General features: G+C 44.9%; 1 protein-coding gene across 3 annotated transcripts in view; it reads left to right on the forward strand.

Moving 5' to 3' along the window:
* Positions 1–22,442, forward strand: part of prkcz (protein kinase C, zeta) — a 140,707-nt gene that overhangs the window by 14,971 nt on the left and 103,294 nt on the right. For 2 of the 3 annotated variants that reach the window (XM_064297745.1, XM_064297744.1), the window contains exons 2-4: positions 9,700–9,821; positions 11,179–11,268; positions 12,087–12,137. In XM_064297745.1, the coding sequence (XP_064153815.1) occupies positions 9,700–9,821; positions 11,179–11,268; positions 12,087–12,137 (263 nt within the window). Of the gene's footprint in view, positions 1–9,061; positions 9,082–9,699; positions 9,822–11,178; positions 11,269–12,086; positions 12,138–22,442 lie in introns of those variants that run through there. The other variant, XM_064297746.1, reaches the window with a different exon arrangement.

The following is a 22,442-nucleotide window of genomic DNA, read 5'->3' on the forward strand; positions in this document are numbered from 1 at the left end:
CATGGGCGCCCAGCCTTGTCTAGCTGTCTAGCCCCCCCCCCCCCCCCCAAAAAAAAAAAACAAGAAAATGTATCAATCCATCCATGATCTATACCCGCTTATTCCTGGTCAGGGTTGCTGGAGCAAGAGAATAAAAAAAAATCTAATATTTTCTGATTGAAACACTGCAAAAGCTTTCATCTTCAGCCCCCCCTGCCCACCAAGTAAACCACAGATAAAAAACAATTCAGAATTTGCGGTCAGATGCATTCATTCTTATCAGGGCTGCCAATGGTGCCCTTGACGAAGTGGGCTGTGGTTCACTGAGCACAGGAAGTCTATCAGAAATGTGATACTGCAGCGTGTGAATCTGCGCGACACTGTGAAAAGTGTACAATTACAGCAACTGCACAAAGGACATCCATTTAAAATCGGGTGGAATATACTAGTAATATACTGTTTCAATGTAGTATCATAGAAAGATCGTTGACATTTATCTTTCCCACAAAGAAAGTACACACAATATTTTCAGCGGGGAAGACGATTGGACGATATACTGCCTATCCTGCTCTTTGATCTCAGACACCAGTGGAGGTGCAAGGTTATGAATGGTGTTAAATTTGTCTTAATGCCCCTACACACATTACCAAGGCCCGTTGGGTATTAACTGGCATACGGTAAGTTTTTCCGCAAGTTTCACAAGCATGTAACCGTGGCGCCAAAAGTAGGCTAAAGCACCTTGAGAGAAGGAAATCTTTCCTATAACAAAGCGGTGTGTGTGTGTGGCATTGTGCTCTCGGACCTGTCCTTTGGGGAGTACTGGGTGTGAGGGGTGTGAAAATAGAGAACCTTACAATGCAACAGCGGATCAAGAATGCTCTTGGTCCAGTTTTATTGGGGGAGGGGGGGGGGGGGGGGAGTTGGAGGGGTGAGCGTGAGTGCTGTGGAAAGTATGCTGATGTGCATTTCCCAGCTGGTTGTTCCCGTATCTCCATGTGTTGTAATCCCGCAAGCGGGAATGCAAAGCACTGATAAAGAAATGTCTGCTGGCATTATATTCATCGCCAAGAGGTGTGTGCTTTCATCAGGAAATTGCATCACAATATTTATTCCTTTGTCTATCGCTCCTAACTGAGACAGACAGTGTAAAACCTCTTGGTCGTTTCACATTGCTGCTGTGTGTGAGCCACCATTGTGTTTTTTGTAAAGCCATGTGTAATTATTACGTTACATTACAAGCATTTTCAGCAGATGACCTCACCCGGAGCGATACAGCTCTTTACATAGCATTCACATTGCATCCATTTGTACAGCTAGATGTAGCCTATACTGAAGCAATGCAGGTTAAGTACCTTGCTAAAGGTTACAATGGCAGTGTCCTAGCCTACGACCTACTGTATGAGATTTAGGTTACACGGCCAGCTCCTTACCCAATATACTACACTGCCACCCGTGCCGCTCTTACTTTTCTTAGACTTGGCTTTCTGAAATTTCAGGAGCCAATGGACAAACAGTTTTTATTCTTTAGCTACATACATACCCCTATGTACATACATACATAGGGGGCGACATAGCTCAGGAGGTAAGAGCGCTTGTCTGGCAGTTGGAGGGTTGCCATTTCAATCCCCGCGCTATATAAATGCAGTCCATTTACCATTTACCATGCTTATGATATGATGATGTGTCATAGTTCTGCTCAGAATCCTTGGTATAAAAACAGTGTGCGCAATTTCTCTCAGTCTCCTTGGCCAGAGACTATAAGGCAGTGGTCTCCAACCCTGGTCCTGGAGAGCTACAGGGTCTGCTGGTTTTTGTTTTCACCTTAAAATCAGCACCCACTTGAGACCCAAGACACCAGGTGAGTTGAGTTAACTGTGTGATCAGCTGCTCTAATTGAGAGTGCAGAGTCACTATGAAAACAGGGTTCCCACTCGTCCTGGAAAACCTTGAAAACCTGGAAATTTTTCGACTAGTTTTCCAGTCATGGTAAACACTTGGAAAATGAGAAAATTAACAAAATGTCCTGGAAATGTTTGTGAGGTCCTGTAAAATTGTAGGCTAGGCTATAAGTCAAGCTATTAAACAGTATATTTAGAGATTGTGTATTTTTCCTGTATTTTTCTCTGCTTTTCCTTATTTTTATTAGCTGCTGAGATTACACGGCAGCACAAAGTTTTGAATGGTTAAGGTACTTGCACATTGCCACCCAACCCCTCCCTCCCCCGGTCCACCACCAGCTTTGGGCTACCATTGTCCATGTTTCATGTCTGTAAGTCTAAGTCATGGAAATTGTCCTTAAAGTCCTGGAAAATGAGTTCCTAAAATGAGTGGGAACGCTGGAAAACCAGCAGACCCTGTAGCTCTCTAGGACCAGGGTTGGAGACCACTGCTGTAAGGTCTTGACCCTGCCATTTAGGTTGGTTGCATTTGCCATCTGCTGCAGGAATCGGGTGCATTTCAATTTTTTCTTTCATTTTGTTTACTGTAAATCAGGTTTTTGTATGGTGGGCTTAAGTGTGAGAGTATTATCAATACAGGAACAAGACTCTACAGCGCTCCCATTTTAAGAGCATTTGCCCCTGAAAATTGGTAGGCTATGTGCTAACTGGAAAAATGATTTAGGAGCATGCATAATTGTTGGGATTCAGAAGTGTGCTTCTAAATTTTTCATTTTAGGAGCTCATGTGCTTCTTGGAAAACATGTTAGCATAGAGCAGTAATGTAATGAGGTTATGCTTTATAAGGTGGAATTATAAGTCATTACTCTTCTATAAGCAGTTTAAGCTGCGTATACATGTATTTATGCTATGGTGTTTAAATTGAAATGTCCAGTTGTGTCAGAGGTTGATAAATCCATACCTATCTGAATGTTTGCTCCTCTGGTGCTGAATAATAAGCTCTTTTCCCTATTTGCTGTGTGCCCTTGGATTAGCTTGCATTGCTACAGTGTGAGTTTGTATTTTTTTTGTGACGTTATGAAATTTTCTGCTGCCTTTATATCTTTGACTTGGCTATCCTTCAGTTTGAGCAATACTGTCCTCACATACCTTTTTAATGTTACCCGACCTCCCTGCCGTGGTGGAAGTAATGTTTACTGGGGATTTGGCTGTCTTCAGAAGTCTGAATGCCAATGATTTGTCTATGAGGAGCATACCGTTGAGTGACTTGGTGTCTTTCCTCACATCAAACAAATGCTCTTGTCCTTGGATCCCACCACCGTTTTCCCACCATGAAAAATGTGTTCTTTTGAGTTCTGTGCTGAGTGCAGTCAGCTCATATTTCTTGGGACACTAGGGGACCGCTTGCTGTGTAATTGAGTGCAGGGTAAGTTGACTGCAAACACTCCACCCATGTGTAACTTTCGGTTTTTATTTTCTTCCCAGCCCATTGAACTTCGGAGTGTCAGTGTGGCCTCAGATTTAGAGAGTGTTTCTTGCTCCTCCCCCAACCCCCCCCCCCCCCCCCACACACACACACACATTTTGTTGCTGCAGTTTTTTTAAGTTCAATTCAATTTTATTTGTATAGCGCTTTTTTTTTTTTTTTTTTTTTTACAGAGAACTGTCACAAGGACACTTAGCAGAGTAGCAAGGCAAGAGACAGAGAAAAAAGAGCAAACAGAGCAAACATCAGGCTTGAAGCACATGAGGTAAAAAAAAAAAAGAACACCAGTGGGGAGAGAACCCTGAAATGTTTGTGAGAAAAAACTCCCAATGGGAAAATCTCGAGAGGAACCTGGCTATAGAGGGCCTTGTGTAAAGTAGCGGTAGAATGAAATATAGCAGAAATGCTATAAGAGATCTATCACAGCAAATAAAATGGGTTAAGCAGGTTGAGGTGATAGCTAACAGGAATATTAGAAGGCCAAATTGTGCAGTTCAGTATTGTGCAGTTGAGTTTTTTTTCTGTTATTCTGAGCTGAGCATGTTATTGGGCTATGGAATGTGATTTGTCACTGTGGTTATGAGAGTCAGGCAGGATTTGCTTTTACCTGAACACAACAAGGTGCCTTCTTTTTTTAAGCCCCTCACCCGCCACACCCCCACCCCCCAGTCTGGCGAATGCCCAATCACATGTGCATGTATATGCTGGAGTTAATTTCTGCAACTTCCGCAACTTATCCCTGTTTATGTAGCTGGCTTGCAGAAGGAGATGTTCACGCTCTCTGGAATACGAATCATCGGAATGAGACAGTAATACAAAATTTCCCAAGTTGCTGTCTCAGGCAAAGGTCTCTTAGCCTGCCGGAAGGTGAATTTATGATTAACAAGCCGTCCAGAAGTGAGGGAGATTGCGTTGATCAGTCACCCTTCTCGAAAAAGCGGGTTGGAATACCATGTCGTGTTTGTCGTGTTCCATCTTATCACTACATGTGCAACACATAAATGTGTCTGACTGTGACGACTGATGTTCTGCGGGAAGAAAATCGCAATTGAGGAAGCAATTTTTTGATTTGTTCTGTTTGAAACTTGAACTTGATACAAACAACTGTTTAATGTTGATAGGAAACTAAATTCCTCCGTTTCATTAGGAAATTCTGTCGTCTGTGCTTATCAGAGGCACACAGTTGCCTGCCGAACAGTAGTGTAAAATGCATTTAGCTGCCTGTCAGGAATTAGCCCTACTCCACATTACCAGTTCATGACATTCACTGATAACATGGGGGGGGGGGAAGAGTTTCTGGGCACAGAGTGATTGACATGGAGATTAGTGATGTCACAATGGTGCTCAAACATGCAGCGTTTCCACCCTCTCTCAGTGCTCCAGAACTCCTGTGACACGCCTTGCCGGCGCCCTTGAGTGACAGTTAAATCTGTGCTGTGCAAACAGTACAAGGGTTATGGGGCGGGGTAAGGTATTTGCCACTGTGTTGGAGCTGGCAGAGAAGAAGTGTTTCTTGTGCTGACTGTGCCATAATTATCACAGGTTTACACCAGCATCTCACTTGATTACCCCTCCCTGTTTCATTTTGTTTTAAAAAGTGCATGTACAACAGGATTGGGTTGTAAATGGTAAATGGACTGCACTTATATAGCGCTTTTATCCAAAGAGCTTTACAATTGATGCCTATCATTTGCCAGAGCAGTTAGGGGTTAGGTGTCTTGCTCAAGGACACTTCGACATGCCCAGGGCGGGGTTTGAACCAGCAACCCTCCGACTGCCAGACAATCGGTCTTACCTCCTGAGCTAAGCCGCCCCAACATTTGTGAGTCTAAAAAAGTACCGGTTTACTTCAGTGCTACACTTAGACAGCATAGCTAACAGCATTTTATTCTCAGGGTGAGGGCAAGGTCATCAGGAACACTGACTGGACTAATTTATGGCCCATTTAATCATTTTTGTCTGCAGCAGATTTATGCTTCCATATGCAGTGTAATTTGAAACGAAGTCCGTCCGTACTAAGATGGGAAGAAACCTATGTACAATTAAAAATTTTACACCTAAGAAAACTGAACTACAGAATGATGATTCAGTGGGGGGCTTGTGCGGGTGTGTGTGTGTGTGTGTATTAGGCGTCATGGTGGTTTATGATGTTTATCTTCTGTCACTTTTGACATTTTCCAAACTGTAGTTTTCAAATGTCCATTAGTTTGTGACTGTTCATACCCGTCACTGACGGTTTTGGTATAGTATGGTGTAACCGAGGCATTGTACAGTATTAGGCCACGTCTGGGTCTCGGGGGGGTGATGTGTTTTATGAGGGCGTGCATTCACACCATGAATGGTCCGTTTGGTTTCAGACTGCATTGTTTCCCTCACCCAGATGCTGTGTCTTATTTATTTATTTATTTTTTTTAAAGGCATTTGAGGTTCTTTGTGTTGCAGAATTGTAACAAGAGACAATGTGACAGAAGCAGTGCAGTCATGAAGCAGTGCCTGGATTTCCCTGGTGGAGCATGTTGCATTGTGTGGGTGGGTGGGTGGGGCTTGTTGCCGGGGTATTGTCAACGGACTCCTGCCTGTCTTGGCTTGGCTGGGGATGTGCGGTCCAAAACCCAGCATGCTTTGGGCCAAGATGTTCCCTTAGTCCCTCTGACAGGAATGTGCTCCTGTCTGTGTTCACAGTTTCTACTGCACCCCCCCCTCAATAGATTAACCTTGGGATATTTTAAATTATTGATCTGTTTTTTTTTTTTTAAATATTTTTTTAAAGAGCTCTTGGATTTGTAAAAATGCACTATGTCTGATGTTTCTTGTATCATCAGTTTGTTCTTGACCGTTAAATAGAGATGTATATTTAAAAATATTTTGCTACTGCTTTTCTGGTCTGAAGAAAGCTTTTCTGGTCATAGCAACAGTATCAGTGTTGCTATGCACAGACCTGGACACTGATTCGGATGATTCTGTTCAGAATATACAGACTCTATTGTGTTAAGGACAACACTGTTTTAAACAGAACACCCACTAATATAAGTACACTCCTAACTGTACTAGGCCGTTTCACTTTTGCAATGAGGTGGGATACTCAACAATATACTGTATGTCAGATCAGAATAAATGTAAATATTAAATACACCGAGTAATCAAGTGTGACTGTATTATTATTTTTTTTAATTCACAGCATTAAAATCAAATTGAGTTTTGGCTGGAATGTTTGAAAAGGTCATTTACAAAGCCCTTTCATTTAAGGGAGTCAGGGGAAGCTGGATGTTTCCTGTGGTGGATTCTACTGAAATTCAAGAGAAATCGCTTTCATTTGGGAAAGTCATAAATGAAAAGGTTAAAAAGTGCATTTTAATGTATGTGTGTACTTATTTCTCAGATTATTATTATTCCGAGTGATATCAGAAGAATAGAAAAGTACAGTTGGTGTACAATGCTGCAGAGACTGAAGGTCATTGGGAGAAGACATAGATGGTCTGAAGCATGTTGTTTCGTTTGACTCAAACTCTTCCTGTGCACAAAGCAGAAACCGTCCTTTTAATAAGTCAATAAGGCCCCCCTATTTAGGTTGCCATGGCTACCCCGCTCTGTCTGTTGCCACAGCGGAGATCCACTGCGATCTGCTTTTTTCATGGCCTTGGCCAGGGAAGAGTAGCAGATGCCAGAGATGGCAAGCAACTGAAAGACAATTGCAGGAACCACACAGAGTGAGAGACAGTGGTGTTACGGTTTTTGTCTTTTCACTGAATTTGTGAGATGTGTGGGAATCTTTTGTTAAGGTTGTACAGACTTCTCCTGGAATGAAAAGGGATTCATTTCAAGCCGCAATCTCGTCAAAGGTTATCTGCCTACCCAGATTGCACTTTCATCGCAGATACACTAGGTGTCTCCAGTGTGCGTACTGTACCTCCTTCTCCCCCTCCCCCACCGTCCTCTTGTGTTAGTAGGAGGCGTCCTCTGCTGAGGTGGGGACTTGGTCTGGAGCTGGCATTTTTGCTGTCCTTGTCATCTCCATGGATTGTTTTTTTTTTTTTTTTACTCTGTCTTAGTCAGGAAGCATGGATAGCTGGACCTGGACAGTTCCAGTCAATGGGATTATGGTTAGGGGGAAACACAAGAAATTGAATTGTAAACATTGTCTGTCAGTTGAAATCTAATGAAGCCCCCATGAGGTTTTTTTCCTGTGCGCTTTTTTCCCCCCTAAATGGATGCTTATCACTACCGTGACCACACTATAGAGATAAGGCCAAATATTTAACATTTGTTTAGCAGCAACAGACTTGTGGAGGAAGTCTCACTGACGTGAGGGACATTTTCTGTGATAAAGCATTTCCTCCTCCTGCCATGGACTGGCATCATGTTCTCATTTATTTCAGAATGGGAGGAAATACTTTGACTGATTTATTGTATTGGCCATTCACCTACTTTCCTGCCCCTCCTCCTGAATGCAGTGTATGAGCTGTGTGCTGGATGAGGAAGCTGGCGAGACAGGAACAAGGCAATGCAGAGGGCCGCGGCAATGCTAATGTAAAGCTCTTTAAAGCTGCTGAGTGTCGCTAACCCCCCCCCCCCCCAGTGCCGACCTTTAGGCTGCTTATGGCCCTGAATGACGGCCGCCTGTGGCTCTGTGGTGCTGGGAGGCCCGCTGCACTCTGGGAGGCGTGGAGCCATGGGCTGTGGCTTACAGCCTTCGGCAGGGGGGATGGGGAAGTGGCTGGTGGGGGGGGTGGGGGGATTGGATTTGTGGACCTTAATGAGCTGCAAAGGATAATTGGGGTGAACTCTTGTGAAATTTATAGTGAATAATGATATTTTAAAAAACCTATTTATAAATCGCTACGCTGCATGTGAGTGAAGGGCACTGTGTAATAGTCTGCCTAGAGGCACTAATAGTGTCCTCAGTGGGGGTGGGGGGGGGGGAAGGAGTGGGGGGTGGGGGTGAATAAGGATGTAGGATGAGCCTTGGAATGGTAGCTCTAAGCCCAGAAGACTATAGAACAGGAAGTAAAATGGACTGGCCAGTTCCGGATGAGCACAGCAGCCCTTCCCTCTCACAAAGGGCCAATGGGCATGGCTGGAGGTGAGCTGCATTGATGACCCGTTCGCTTTGGCCGGTTCTCAGTGCTGCTCGCCTGTTGAGCACAAAACTTGTCGAACACATCGGCTGGTTTTGTAACAGCCACTCAAAGGTTTTGGTGGGACTTAAGAATAGCTTGGGATCGTTTGCCAATTCATAGCATTGCTCTGTAGGTTTATACTGGCATGTATATGTATTTTATTTAACTGACACTGAATGTGTCATTATTTTTCAGCAATTTTCCAAGTAAAACAAAACAGAAAGACTTTCTAAAATTGTGGATTTTAAGTGCTCATTAAAAAGACTGATGTTGTGTGAGTGTGTTTGTTTGTGCTTGAATAACTCATTTTCCGACAGATTAAATTCTGAGCGTGACTGTTTCCCAGGAGTCCTGAACTGGAAAAGGAAGAATTCCTCTTGAAATGGGGTGGAGTGTAAAGTTAAAGAATAAAGGAATAAATGTTCTGTTTCAAGCAGTGATTGGATTTTTATGAGCCACTTACTTCACCAGCTCTCATCCATTCATTAAGGTGGAGCAGCTGAACTCGAGAGGAACGTCGGTGTAATCCTCAACTTGCTTGTGCTAATAGCAGTCGGCTAATAGCTTAAAAGGCAATACTGAAAGAAGCCATTTAGCACAGGTAAACTCCCAAAAGCGGCCTTGAGGGTAGCTCTTTGTTTCAAGTTTCCAAATGTATTCCTTAAAGGGGTACTCTTCGTTCCATGAAATGAATTTAGCTATTTTGGGAAATAACGTGGTGGAACATCTGAATTAAGGGCATTATTATTTACAACATGATACCAGGCAGTTACCATAGAGATGAAATGTACCTAATCATAATGGGGTCCCATAAAACATTTCTTATTTACAGGTTTATGAGCAGAAATGTATGCAATCCTACAATGTGAAACATTTAGTGTTGATTTGGAATACTCTCAAAGTACCTGGATGTGTTTCTGTATGGATATGCTGATCATTGACCTGGATGTGTTTCCGTGGGGACATGCTGATCACTGACCTGGATGTGTTTCTGTAGCTTCATGCTGTTCCCTGACCGGGGTGTGTTTCTGTATAGACATGCTGATCACTGACCTGGATGTGTTTCTGTAGGGTCATGCTGATCACTGACCTGGATGTGTTTCCATAGGGACGTGCTGATCACTGACCTGGATGTGTTTCTGTAGGGTCATGCTAATCACTGACCAGGATGTGTTTCTGTATGGACGTGCTGATCACTGACCTGGATGTGTTTCCTTAGGGACATGCTGATCACTGACCTGGATTCATCGATGACCTACGTGGACCTGTGCGATGAGGTCAGAGTCATGTGCAGCCTGCCCCAGCAGCTGCCACTCACTCTCAAGTGGATCGACGATGAAGGTGTGTGCTCTTTACCTGGTCTTCCCTGCAGTTTCTGGGAGGTAGCGCCAATCCCGTCAGGGTCTTAAGGCCAGATTAGGCTGAGGTCCTGCAGACTGTTACGCGTTTAAATCCTCCTGTGGGGGTGGGGCTGAGATCGGGCCCGTCACTGAGCTGTACTAAACACAGCATGGTTTTGGGACATTACAGAAAACAAACAAATGAAACCTTAAATTAAAAAAGGCAACAAAAATAAAAAAACACTTCCTCTCTTAGTGACAAAACGATTTTGTGTCCCTCTGTCATTCATAGAAAATATTTTGAAAAAGCCCCCAAAAAAAACAGATGTTTGTTGTGGTCCACTGCAGCGCAAGTGTGGGATAGCAGCTAAAGAACAGTAGTCCTCATAAAACAGCCGTGGCTTCCAATTCCATGTGTGGGCATAGCCAGTATGCCAGCGCATAAACGCTAGGCCTTCAGTTAAAGTGTGGGCATATCCATGGGTGGTGTGGGAAAAAAAAAGAATGCCGCAAGTTATCCTGGATGAGGGTGCCTTTAATGTAGCGACCAGTGCAAAGCACACTCTTTGGCTGAATGGTGATCTTGTGGTGTAGAAAAGCTGATTTTAGGCTTAGTATTCAGGGCTCTACCATGATGGTCCACTCCTACTTTATCTCCTGCAATCTCAGCCAGTGTCAGACATATTCCCCACATTATCGTCTCGAGTGTGTAAAGCCCTTTCTTCTGTTTAACTCCGTCTTGTTTCAGCCTAAGTCACTTTCCAGAGTAGGACTAAACTGTTCTCAGGATCAGCTGTATGATTACGCTGGATATATGGGTTGAAAACTTTGCATTGCTTTCACCTGGAGGGAGTACAAGTGTTGTAGTGTCCACAGGAGGGTGAAAAGGCCCGTTCAGTCCAGCAGTGAAATTTTATAAGGGGCCGATGCATGTTCTGAGGAGAGTCACGTCTGTGAAACATCGAGACTGTCTACTTACGTCGCTGGATGCAAAATGCTATTGAGCGTGCTGCTTGAGGATACAGAGACTTTAGATTTCAAAGCTTTTTATATTTTTAGTCAGATCCTCCTTTTTGCCTGAGTGGGTCGTGAGTCGCTAGGATGGGTTTTGAGTAATAAAAACCCTGCCAAGCTTTCCTGGAACACTTTTCGTGATGGCTCCTCTGACAGTTTCCTTTAATTTCTCAATCTGCAGGTTTTTGAAATTTTTTTTTTATACCATGTAATTTGTCCGCTTGCTCATTATTCCTGGAATTTACTGGAGTATGAGACAAGTTCTTGCTGATCTTGTCGATGAACTGTATTCATTATCGTACTTTTTTTTGTTGTTTTGTTTTGTTTTTGCCGTCTCTTCCTAGGCGATCCGTGCACCATTTCCTCACAGATGGAGCTGGAGGAAGCTTTCCGCCTCTACAGCCGCCACCGGAAGTCGGGACTCCTCCTTCACGGTATCTTTCTTCGTTCCTTCGCCGTCCCTCCCGAAAACAACGGCTCTCACTCTTGGTGACAATGGAGCATCTTTGTAAAATCAGGATATGTGTGAACCTGAAGACAATTGTAACAGTCCTGTTTTTATCAAAAAGGACTTTGCAACTGTTCAGGGGTGGATGAGCACAGTCCTGACCTAGACAGTCTGCCCTGTTCCAATGTATCTCAACCAAGATCAATATTTACCCTCAAATAAAAATGCAAGAGCATAGCCATCCTCAAGAAACGAGAAGCAAAAATGTACATTGTACTTTACTGCGCTCAGCCAAGGCTGGTTTGACGCCTTTGTGATAAATCAATAATTTAATTTAATATACACAGTTGTGAAAATGACTCAGTGTTTTCATCTGAAGCGGCGATGGAATAACAGGTCTTATTGCACACCAATCATGAATCATCACAACAGACATTAGGATGCAGAACAACAGCAGAATAATAATTTGGTACAGGCAGAACTCGGGGGGGGGCCCTGCTAAAGCACAGCTAAATGTGCCAGTGAATTGACATTCTCCAGAGCTGGTCTCTTTCTACATCAAGGAAAGGGGGGCGGGGGGCGGGGGGGGGGGGCGGTGAGCTAGGGGAAATCAATACCACAGCAGGAGACGATCGGAAAGGCATCATGTGTGTACAGCGAGTCTCTGAATGCACGTAGTGTAGAAATCGTTTTCTCCTCTGATGCCGTGCTGTGAGATCCAAGGGCCAGTTCTGCCGGTGCTCTCTTCAGCCGACGCGATGCTGAGGTGTGCTGATGCGCGGCATTCCCGCTTTTCTCCCGCAGTTTTTCCCGGTATTCCCGAGAGGCCTGGCATGCCGTGCCCGGGAGAAGACAGTGAGTATCTGCCGTCGGGTGACGCGCCGTCGCTCGCCGAAAACCCCGTTCATAAACACCCCGCAGGTCACCGAAACGCAGCTTCTGTTACGGAGCCACGCTCCAGCTGGCCCTCTCCCGCAGGGAAAAAAAAAACAGAACCCGTGGCTACAAATCGGGAGATGTAGTCCAGTTTGTGTGTGGTTATTTTTAATATATTTCTGCTTTTCTGAGCACGTTTAAAAGAGGAGAGGTTATTCTGTATTGCACTTCTGAGTTTAACACGGCTTAATCGAGTTTGGAATCAGGCCAAATAATTGAGGTTTTTTAACAACCCGTAACATACTTAAAAAATGTTTGACTGTGGCAGGGAACTGTGTTAATATTGGGTTCTACGGTGCATTAAAGAGTTGCTGACTGTGTGCGGAGCCATTTATAGGAACTAAATTGATTTTGGTTTCATGTGTGAAATGGATGACTTCCAGAGGGGAGGCTAAAACGGTCCTGAAGCAGGGCTTTACTGTGGCGTGGACACTGCGTGTCCACACGTATTTCTTACCCACCTACCCCCGTGTGATTTTTCTTTTCCCGAAATGGCAATATGGTCAAAAAAAAAAAGGCCTCTGTTGATGTCAGATCCCCACTAAGTAGAAAACCCCATGATGGGGAGGGGGAGGATGCAGTATCGGACACTATGCACTGTGCCCGTATCTGCTTGGAGTATTGAGGGTTGTTCAGTGTAGTGAATGATCCTTCGTCTGTATTGACCACCCTCCAGTGCAGACAGATGGACAGATGCCCTGGAGACCTTCTGTTAATCAGCTGAAGGAAGTCAGCTGTGGAGATTGCTTGTTAGTTCATTATCCGTAAGGGTTGAAAATGTGCAATATTCAAATGGTAAACCCAACAACCCCCATACATCCCCCCCCCCCCTGGTTTTTTGAGTTCATGTTCATCATTTTTTTTTTTTTGAAAACCAGAATTATAAACATGGCCAAAAAAATTAAGTAAATAATGAGAGCAATCTGGTAATGGACAGGTGAGGGCAGAGTGTACGTAATGGAAGAAAAGAAGTGAAGTGAAGTGAAATGGTGAGAGGCCAGGGAGGAGCGGTGTGGTGTGTTACCTGATGAGGCTTTTCTTCAGCATATGGCGTGGTCTTTGTTGCTAATTTGTTTCCTCATGACTCATATAGTCATATTGCCACAGATAGAACACACACACACACACACACACACACTCGTAAATATATTCAGCACTTCTGTATTACATGCAAAGCAATATGTGCATGCTATAAACTATATGTCTCCAATGGGTGATTTACTAAAATGATGAAATAAAACATATTTTCTTGGCTTGAATTAAAAGAATACAACAAGAAGTCATGTGTTCATGCAATCGTGTACAATGTTCCAGAGTGACGAGGTTTATAACAAAACAGATGGGTCACGTACTCCAACCCTTAATTCAGCACATGGGGAAACAACCTTTGGCAGCTGTTACAGTCTACCAGCCTTATACAATGCAGCGGCTGTTGTGTCTCTATCGGATAGAAGGGTATGTGCATATTGGAGGGCACAACATGCATGCAGTATAGTTACCTCCGCCTAGGAAGTTATACAACAATGTCCATCCATTTGTCCATCCATGATAGTCATATCTGGAAAAGTTATTGCTGGATTACCGTGAAATTTGCTGCGTACATTTATGAACCCAAGTGGAGGAAATATATTGATTTTGGTGACCCCCCCCCGCCCCCCATGACCTTTCTTCTAGCGCCACAGTCGGGCCAAACTTTCAGATTGTGATCAACATATCTCAAAACGTAATGGCTGGATTGCCATGAAATTTGCTGAGCTCATTCACATTCCCAGGAAAAAGAAGTCGATTGATTATAGTGACCCCATGACCTTTCCTGTCACGCCCCCATCAGGCCAGACATGTCTCAGAAAGTGATGACTGGATTGCTGAGGCGTTTGCTGTGCGCATTCGTGTGAAGGAAGGTTGTTGTGCCTTGGAGGTCTGCGCTCTACTTGGAGCATTCTTTCTGGTTTGAGAAAGGATCAGACAGGAAGTTCAGACTCTGGGCTTTGTTAGCCCATAGCCTTCTCCCAGTGACAAACACAGCCCACTTCTCCTTGGATGAAAATGAAAGTGTCTCTTGCTCTGCCTGTCTTTTTTTGGCCAACAGTATTTGGAAATGAGTGCCATTCAACAATCTTCATTTGTGGCTTGTCAGGTTTAATTACAGACATGCTTTATATATGCTTTTGAATTATATGCTTTGGTTGTGGGCTGTTAGCCTGCAGGTCTGCATGTCCCTTTTTTATAATAACCCCGGTTTTATGGACAGGTGATGATGTGATTTGTAAATGTGCTGTTGTCAGAGGTTGAATTACTCCTGATGGATTTCATGCGGTTTCTGTGTAAAAGAAAAGTCTAAAGGAGAGTTTAGTGATAGACAGGAACGAGGGGTTTTCAAACTCGAATCCTGGGGACCCCCTGTGTATGCTGGTTTTCATTCCGTACAAAATTGCACCCTCTGAATTGTAAAGAACTGCTAATTGTTCTTACTTGCAATTAATGTCTGTTGACGTACAATTTACCCTTTTAAGGTCACGTTATGTCAGAAATGGCAGTGCACGCTATGAAGAACAAATGTTCCATATTTACATCCCAGGCAATTTTAATCAGTCAGTCAGATTATCTGATGCTTTAATTTTCGGTAATGTGCCATATGGAAAATGGTTCCTTCAGAAAGAGGTGAACGTTTCAATGACAATAAGCAAGTGAGCCAAGCCTGTATCGTTTGACAGCCCCCAGGACTGAGTGTGAAGGCCACCAGAGTTTCTACCTGTGTTTCAGTGGGAAGAGGTTTTGCACCTATGTGGGAAGAAATAACTTTGCCTTTTTCCGTCAATACTCGCTATACATTCACAATACTTGCATTCATCTCGTAAGAGGGAAACGGAAGTTGCAATAGACAGCCTTTTAATTGAGAATATTCATCTTACTCCACCGGGTAGTGGCTGTCTCCAGTCCAGATGATTCTGTCATTGTGCCTTCCTTGCCTTGTACTGTTGTACAAATGGCCTTCTTAAGAAAAGCGCTTTGTAGCGCTTGCGTTTGCTGCTCTGGTTTTTAAAGATCCAGCTCTTTATTATCTTGTTGAAGGCTCATTACCTTTCGCAGTGACGACAGTGGCATCGCAGGGGGAGGAAAGCCAGCACGTCTTCAGAAACTCACGAGGATGTGAGAGTGCACGTCTCTTCCCATCACGGATTATCATAAACAGAGTCGAGCCTTTCATCCGGTGCATTTCTTTTCATGTACAGCGCAAAGGATTTCACTTTCTGTAGTCTGCTGTAAAGGTGACCAAATAGTAATGCTTCCTTGCCTTCAGACACAGACTTGCATCTTTTAAAATTTTTGCTTCTCTTTTATTCCTTAAAAAAAAAATCATAAAAAAACTTCCAGATTTTTTATTCATCCAGTTTTGACTCTTGATCCAAATCTGATATTCGCCTGTATTGTCGCCATGCATTCACATTTTGATTATTATGGCTCAAATAAATAATTGTACATTTTTAGCAGGGGACCCGTCTTCCCAGCTGCTTGTTATTCTGAACAGATGCTGTCTCTCACCTTCGGGCCCCGGGTGTTGCGTGGTTGGTCGTCCGTTTCCTTCCTGCCCCATCTGCCCCCACGGAGAGCGATGCGTCGGCCGCGCCTCCCCTGAGTCCCATTAAGTGCTGTGTTAACCGCACAAATCCCACTTCCTGCTTTCACAGCATCCTGGCTCCTCGAAATGAGTTGACCGCTTGGTGCGTACTGGCTCTCCGCAGCGTCTTTTCCCCCCCTTTTTTACAACACCTCGGTACGAACGCAGGCTACTCTGTAAACCTCGTACTACGTTTCGGTCGGTGATACTTCCCCGATTTTGCACGAAATCGAGGTAAACGGGAGGAATTCATTGGAGCAATCGCAAAAAACTTTACTTGGCTGGTGAGGGTCGAGGGTGAGCTGTGCAACTGTCGTGTAACTGTGGCCACGTGTAACAGATGCTCCAGATCAGGCGTCTAGCTCACGTGATCACGCCATCTTCTTTGATTTCAGTGGGCATTACAAATGGAGCCTAATGATGCAGAACAAAGATGCATGTTGGCTTGGTTCTAGAGTCGTTATTATTGGCTCTCTGGCCATTTCACGTACTGCTTTAAAAATGGGCCTTTTCAATCAGCTCTTTCAGAATCGCTGCTTGATAAATGGATGACTAGCAGCACAAAGGAACCAAGAAGAACAATGGGAGAATCGATCCATTTTTCTTTCACCACAATATCGTCATTAGGGTTTAGTCATAAGTGTCTGCAAGTGAGAACGGGCGAATTTAATTAGTTGGTTTTACAGCCCATTTCCTGGTCACTGCAGTTTATTCACCCAGCTGCTGAATTTCCTGTGGTTTATGGAGGTGCGGGATCACCTCACGGTGACTTGGCCCTCGGATGAGCAGGTAAGTGAGCAGCAGAGTTCGGCAGGTAATGAAATGCTGTTCTCACTGTGTGTCAGAAGGCTACTGATGAAATGTATGTTTAGCTGTGCAGTAAATATGAAATGATAAAAAAAATATTTTTTGTTTCTGTAGAGCTCATTATTTATCCCCATGCCCCCTGGATATGCATGATATATTATTAGACTATCCCATTTAGCAGGAACATCCCCAGATGAACCTCCAATATCGGTCAATTAGTAGAATATAACTGGCTCGTTTTGAAAAGGATTTTAAAAAATGAATTATTCATTTTTACGTACTTTGATTAGGCAGGTCGATTAAAAAAAATAAAAATTAAACACGGTACTTGCAAAAAGCTTTTTAAAGAGGGAGAGGGGGGCGTGAACTGCGTATTAATTTTGTTTAAATCTTTTCAATATTATTCTCAAATTCGGAATTGGCACCCGCAGACATTCTTGACTAAAGCTTAGGGCCAGAATGCCAGCCCAGTGGCCTTAGGAGGGGATCCTCTGCGGAGGCCTGGCCGGGCTGATTTTCGCGGTGAAATGCAGATCAGGAGAAGATTACAGTGCAGCATTGTAGTGCTGCTTTGGAGCCTGTCCTGTGTTGGGGCAGAGGTGACTGCCTATGGCAGGTGCCATGTTAACAGTTATGGAGGCTCTGATGTCATCGGCCTAAAGCCGCTTTCACACGACAAGCATCAAACGCTGCGTCCAGCGGCGAGTAAGGCGGAGAGAAGAATCGAATGCCGCCAGCGGCTGAAACTTGACGTTGTCCATCCAGGAAAGCCGTACGGTTCGGTGACAAGCGGCGATAGCAGTAGTTTGCCTGCATAGGGTGTCAGGCTAAATTATGAACTCGGTTTGCGAAACCAAAAATCCTGGGTTTATCCCAAAACGTTCCTCCATGTTTACATCTGCCTGCTTCAGACCAATGCTGTGATGTGATTGGACGTGGTACGAAAGGTCAGCTTCAAACAAGGTCAAGGTTCAACGGATTTGCATTTGTGGATTGCCACTCTGCGTTGCTTTTGAGCTGTGCGCTGCACCAGGCTGTACTGCCAAGTTGGGCATCAACACTCTCCATGGGAATTTAATGGCTTGACGCTGTCTTGAGTGTTTTGACACTGTTCATGTGCAGGCAGCGTTTGGATGAGTTTTGCTTCCAACGCTGGCTGCTTGATGAGGACTGCTTGATGTGTCTGTATAAACCCTGGCAGACAGTGGTATTTACCTCCACTGCACTGATCACGGTTGTAGAATAAGCATCTTAAAAATCTCTTTCTCTCTCTCTCTCATTCTTTCTTTCATTCTCTCTCTCTCTCTCTCTCTCTCTTCCAGTGATTTGCTCCCTGTAATTTTCTCTCACCGCAGTCAGTGCACCTTCTCTGGGAGCAAAACGTGAGTCAAAACAAACACAGGATTATTTTTTAGTGCCGCCCGTCGTCCCTCTCGTCTCCCCAGGTGCTGTGTGATGTTGTGCGCGCCGTGGACGCCGAAGCGCGTCGCCGAATTGCGCTCTAATCCTTTAACGGACCCGGCTGCGGGGATTGTGCTCCGCCAGCGCCCCCGCCTCTGGCAGCGCCCCCTCCTGGGGTGCGGTGAAAGGGCTCGGCGCTGTCCCTGACGGCAGCGGGACCCGCCTGGAAGTGGTGATCAAGATTGCCGTGGCTGCGGTTTCCCAGCTTCCCCGAGGCTGTTCCTGGAGCGCTGGACCGTCGGGTTTCGTGGGGGGGGGGGGGGATCTGCTCTCTCTAACCACGCCTTGCTGTGAAGCGCAGGATACCTTTGGGTCTCTTTGCCTCTCTATCTTTCTCTCTCTCTCCCTCTTTCTCTGCATCTCTCTTACTATCTCCCTCTCTCTCTGTATCTCCCTCTTCTTCTCTTACTATCTCCCTCTCTCTCTGTATCTCCCTCTTCTTCTCTCACTATCTCCCTCTCATTCTGTATTTCTTCTCTCTCTCTCCCTCTGTATCTCTTTTCTGCTCTCTCTGTGTCTCTAACTCTCACTCTCTGTTTTACTCTGTCTCTTGCCCTCTCTCTCTCCCTCTCCCTCCCTCCCCCCTCTCCTCTCCCCCCCTCCCTCCGTCCCTCCCTCCCTCTGTGCTCGCGTGCCGCAGCGGCTAAGTTTGGCGGCTGTGCTGCGGGACCCCGCCGCCCGGGCCATGTGACGCGAGCGATGTCGGTGCTGTGCGCGGAGAGGGAAGCGCTCTGCTATATGAGGAAGGCAAAGTTGGCCGCCTCTGACTGTCACTCCGTAGGTACGTGAGAGAGAGAGAGAGAGAGAGCGTGCGCGGATCTCCCTGGACCGCGCGGATCTCGCCGCCGTTCCTCGGCCGCGCTGGCGGATTGACTGCAGCACCGGGGGAGGTGGGGGGTTGGGGGGGGAGGAGAGGCGCTGCGGACCGCGCTTCCGTGCAATGTCAGTGGAAGGGGAGGACTCGGTCAGGGAGGTGGCTGTGGTTACTCAATGTTAAATCTCAGTTTCTGCTGCAAGATTTGTTTATTTATTTATTTATTTTTTTCCTCTTTATTTTTTTTTTATTTTGTTGCTGGCTACTTTCTTTAATAGTTTTCCTTTTGAGCCTGCATCGTGCAGTCAAGCTGCTGAAGGATTGTGGATTGTGCATGTGTTGTGAGGGTTGGATTTGTTTTGGGTGGGGGGTGGGGAAAGTTGTGGCTTTGTGTATTTCATATTCTGGCCGAAGCTTTCGCATCCTTACGTTGACGTGCGTGGTTTTACGTCTGCACTCGGTGTTGTGTTTCAGTTTGCCAGATGCTTCACGATTCGGTGTTCTCTCCATAATGGGGCCTTGGTCACTGTGTGTGCTTGTTGTGTGTACCGTATGCAGTGTGTAAAGCAGGAGATGGAGTGTCAGCCTCTGAACAGTGACACGCTTGTCTGGTGCAGTCCTCCTCGTGGACTGAGGTCTCCTCCTTATTTAAGCCCCATGCAGCAGGCTACTGCCACTGCTGCAACGTGTGGTGTGTGTGTGTGTGTGTGTGTGTGTGGTGTGTGTGTGTGGGGGGTGGGTGGTGGGGGAGATACAGGTGCTTTGTCCTTCAGACAATTTGTCGATAGTCACTGTGATACCCTGCCATTTTAGCGAGCGCTTTGCTCTGTGGAAAATGACCCTGGGGAGTACTGGAGGAGGTGCTAATTCTGAGCGCTTGGTTCAGGTTCAGGGATTTACAAGCCTGTGCTCACAAAACATTCCCACAATGCTTCTGTGGGTGATCCACGCAGCTCCTGTTCCTCCTTTCCTTCAAAACTAGCTGAAATAGGAAAATGGTATTTTACACCACGGGATGATGTGTCCAGATATTGTTTTGGGGCCTTCTAAAAACAAAACAATACAGAACTTGATAAATCACAGCTGAACCATAGCCATAAAATTCATAATCGTGTAATTTGTTTCACACAAAGGAGGGAAATGTCTTATACCGTCAGAACGTGGAAAAGAAAAACGGCTGACTTTGCTATGGCTAGGTATTTACTGGAAGCATTCATGTGCATCAGTGTAGCGTTTACATATTTGCTAACACCGTTGCAGACTTGTCTCGTGCATGTAAGTGAAAACTTGTATTCATTTCAGAACAATGGACAGCGCACTGGAGCGTTTGGGCTGCGCGATGGCAGTTCCTCTGTTCACTTTAATGAGCCAGAAACGGTGCGGGTAGCTCGGAGAGACGCCACTGTGAAGTTCAGCCGGCCAGCTGGTGCGAGTCCAGGTTATGAAATCTCATCCAGTACCTACAGCCTCGCACACGAAGAGCGAGAGCACGTAGGTTATAATAACGTCCCGCAGGGGGGCTTTTAAGAGGGATGCTGGTGTAAGAAGTACTGCCCTAATTTGAATTTGCGATCGCTGATGTAAAAAAGGTATCTCCTTATAGCGGCAATTACAGGAGCCGTGTCAATGTTCTCATGCCCGATGAAAATTTAAGACGTGCTTTCGCAAGGCCGTTAAAACGAGCACGCGATTAACTTTTCCGCAGTTATTTCCGGCCTTGATAATTCACGCGAGCTCACTCATGTGTATGTATCTGCATAGATTTTGTATTCAGTTTTTGCTGTCTCTCATTGATACTTCTAATAGCAAATATACAGTTCAGCAAGTCTTCATTCAGTGGTGCTACATTAATACATTTTCATATATTCAAAGTGCTGGTGCACCAGGTTTAATCCATATGGACATGCATGTATTTTACTCCCCACAAATCTAAGCAAATCCTGCTTTAAGTCAGCTCATTGTACAGTGGTAGAGTGTAGTTTCTGTTTTCCTCGGGTAAGTAATGAAATAAGATGAGAAATTCCCTTTTTATCTGCTATCTGTTGGTGTAAAATGGTGGTCCAATTCAATCTCCGTGCTGTGTATTTGCAGAAAGGTTTTTGAAAGAAGTGTTTAAACTGCAGTCAGAACGCAATGAAATGTACTTAATGAACGAGGAAATGTGGCAGTTATTTAAATCTGGTATTAAGGGTGAGAGTACACGTGGTGCTTAGATTGAACAGAATGTACTGTTGTCAGTGTTTCCCAGGATGCAACACATTTAGTTGTCTAATTCAGTGGCACTTTGGCAGCCTGTTTTAAGGTTTGGTTTCACTCCCATTTTAGCCTCAGAAAATTGATTATTTGAGAGAGAAAATCGCTGTACGTGGTGGGAGGATATGAGACAGTCGCACAGTGTATATAACGTGTGGTATGTTTATATATTCCTCTTATGGGAAAGTGAATTCTGTTTGGACCGAGGCACTGTATGAAAAATGTGTGGATGGGAAAATGATTTTATTACGTGTGGATCAGTGCTGTGAGTTACTGATCTGGTTCCGGAGGATCAGAGATGTAGTACTCTCTGTTGTTGTCCAGGCCGCCCGCAAGTAAGCATGATCACAGAAGAGGAAGTTTAGTCAGAAGCGTCTTTAAATTAAATCCGTTGTAAAGCCTTTGTTTGGGTGTGTCACAACATATTTCCTGGCATTAGCCCCACTGGGGAGTTTGTTAGGAAATACCAGAGCTGCTCATTATGTAGACCTCTGGGATTTACATCTGTACTACTGGTAGAATCACAGTTTTTTTTTTTCATTTTGGTTATGACAGTACATGTTATAGTCTGCTCACCTCTTTCCTTTAATATTTCATATTGATGCAATTTTGACAAGAATTATTGCACATTTTAATCAAGTGAGCCTTCTTCTCTGGCCTCTGTCTATAGAATGAGCATTGCGGTCGATGTGCAGTAGCTCATTGTGAGAGTAGAATGCTTAAGCATGATGTCCACTGACACATTGGCAGTTGCACAGCGCCCAGGTTCATATTTGAGTGAGGAGGTAACCGTGGAAATGACAGTTTGGATTCGTATTTGAGAGGAAGGGCTTCCTGATGATTGCATTATTGCTAATGGAGGTGATAATGGGGGGGCGGGGGGTTTCCTGGAGCAGCGGTTGTCAGGCCCGGTCGGCTCTGTGACAGAGCGCCGGATTCAAACTCCCCGAGACGACTGGAAACCCTGAGGAGTCCTGGAGGGGTTCGCAGAAGCGCGTGCAGTCCTGCACTTTTCATCTCCCCACCCCTCTTATCATTTACATTACATTACATTACAGGCATTTAGCAGACGCTCTTATCCAGAGCGACTTACACAACTTTTACATATCAGTTTTCTTTTTTTACATTGTATCCATTTATGCAGCTGGATGTATACTGAAGCAAATCAGGTACCTTGCTCAAGGGTACAACGGCAGTGTCCTACCCAGGAATCGAACCTATGACCTTTCGGTTACAAGCGCAGTTCCTTACCCACTGTGCTACACTGCTG

This window comes from Anguilla rostrata, chromosome 11 (genome assembly GCF_018555375.3).
Source record: "Anguilla rostrata isolate EN2019 chromosome 11, ASM1855537v3, whole genome shotgun sequence".
Lineage (NCBI taxonomy): Eukaryota > Metazoa > Chordata > Actinopteri > Anguilliformes > Anguillidae > Anguilla > Anguilla rostrata.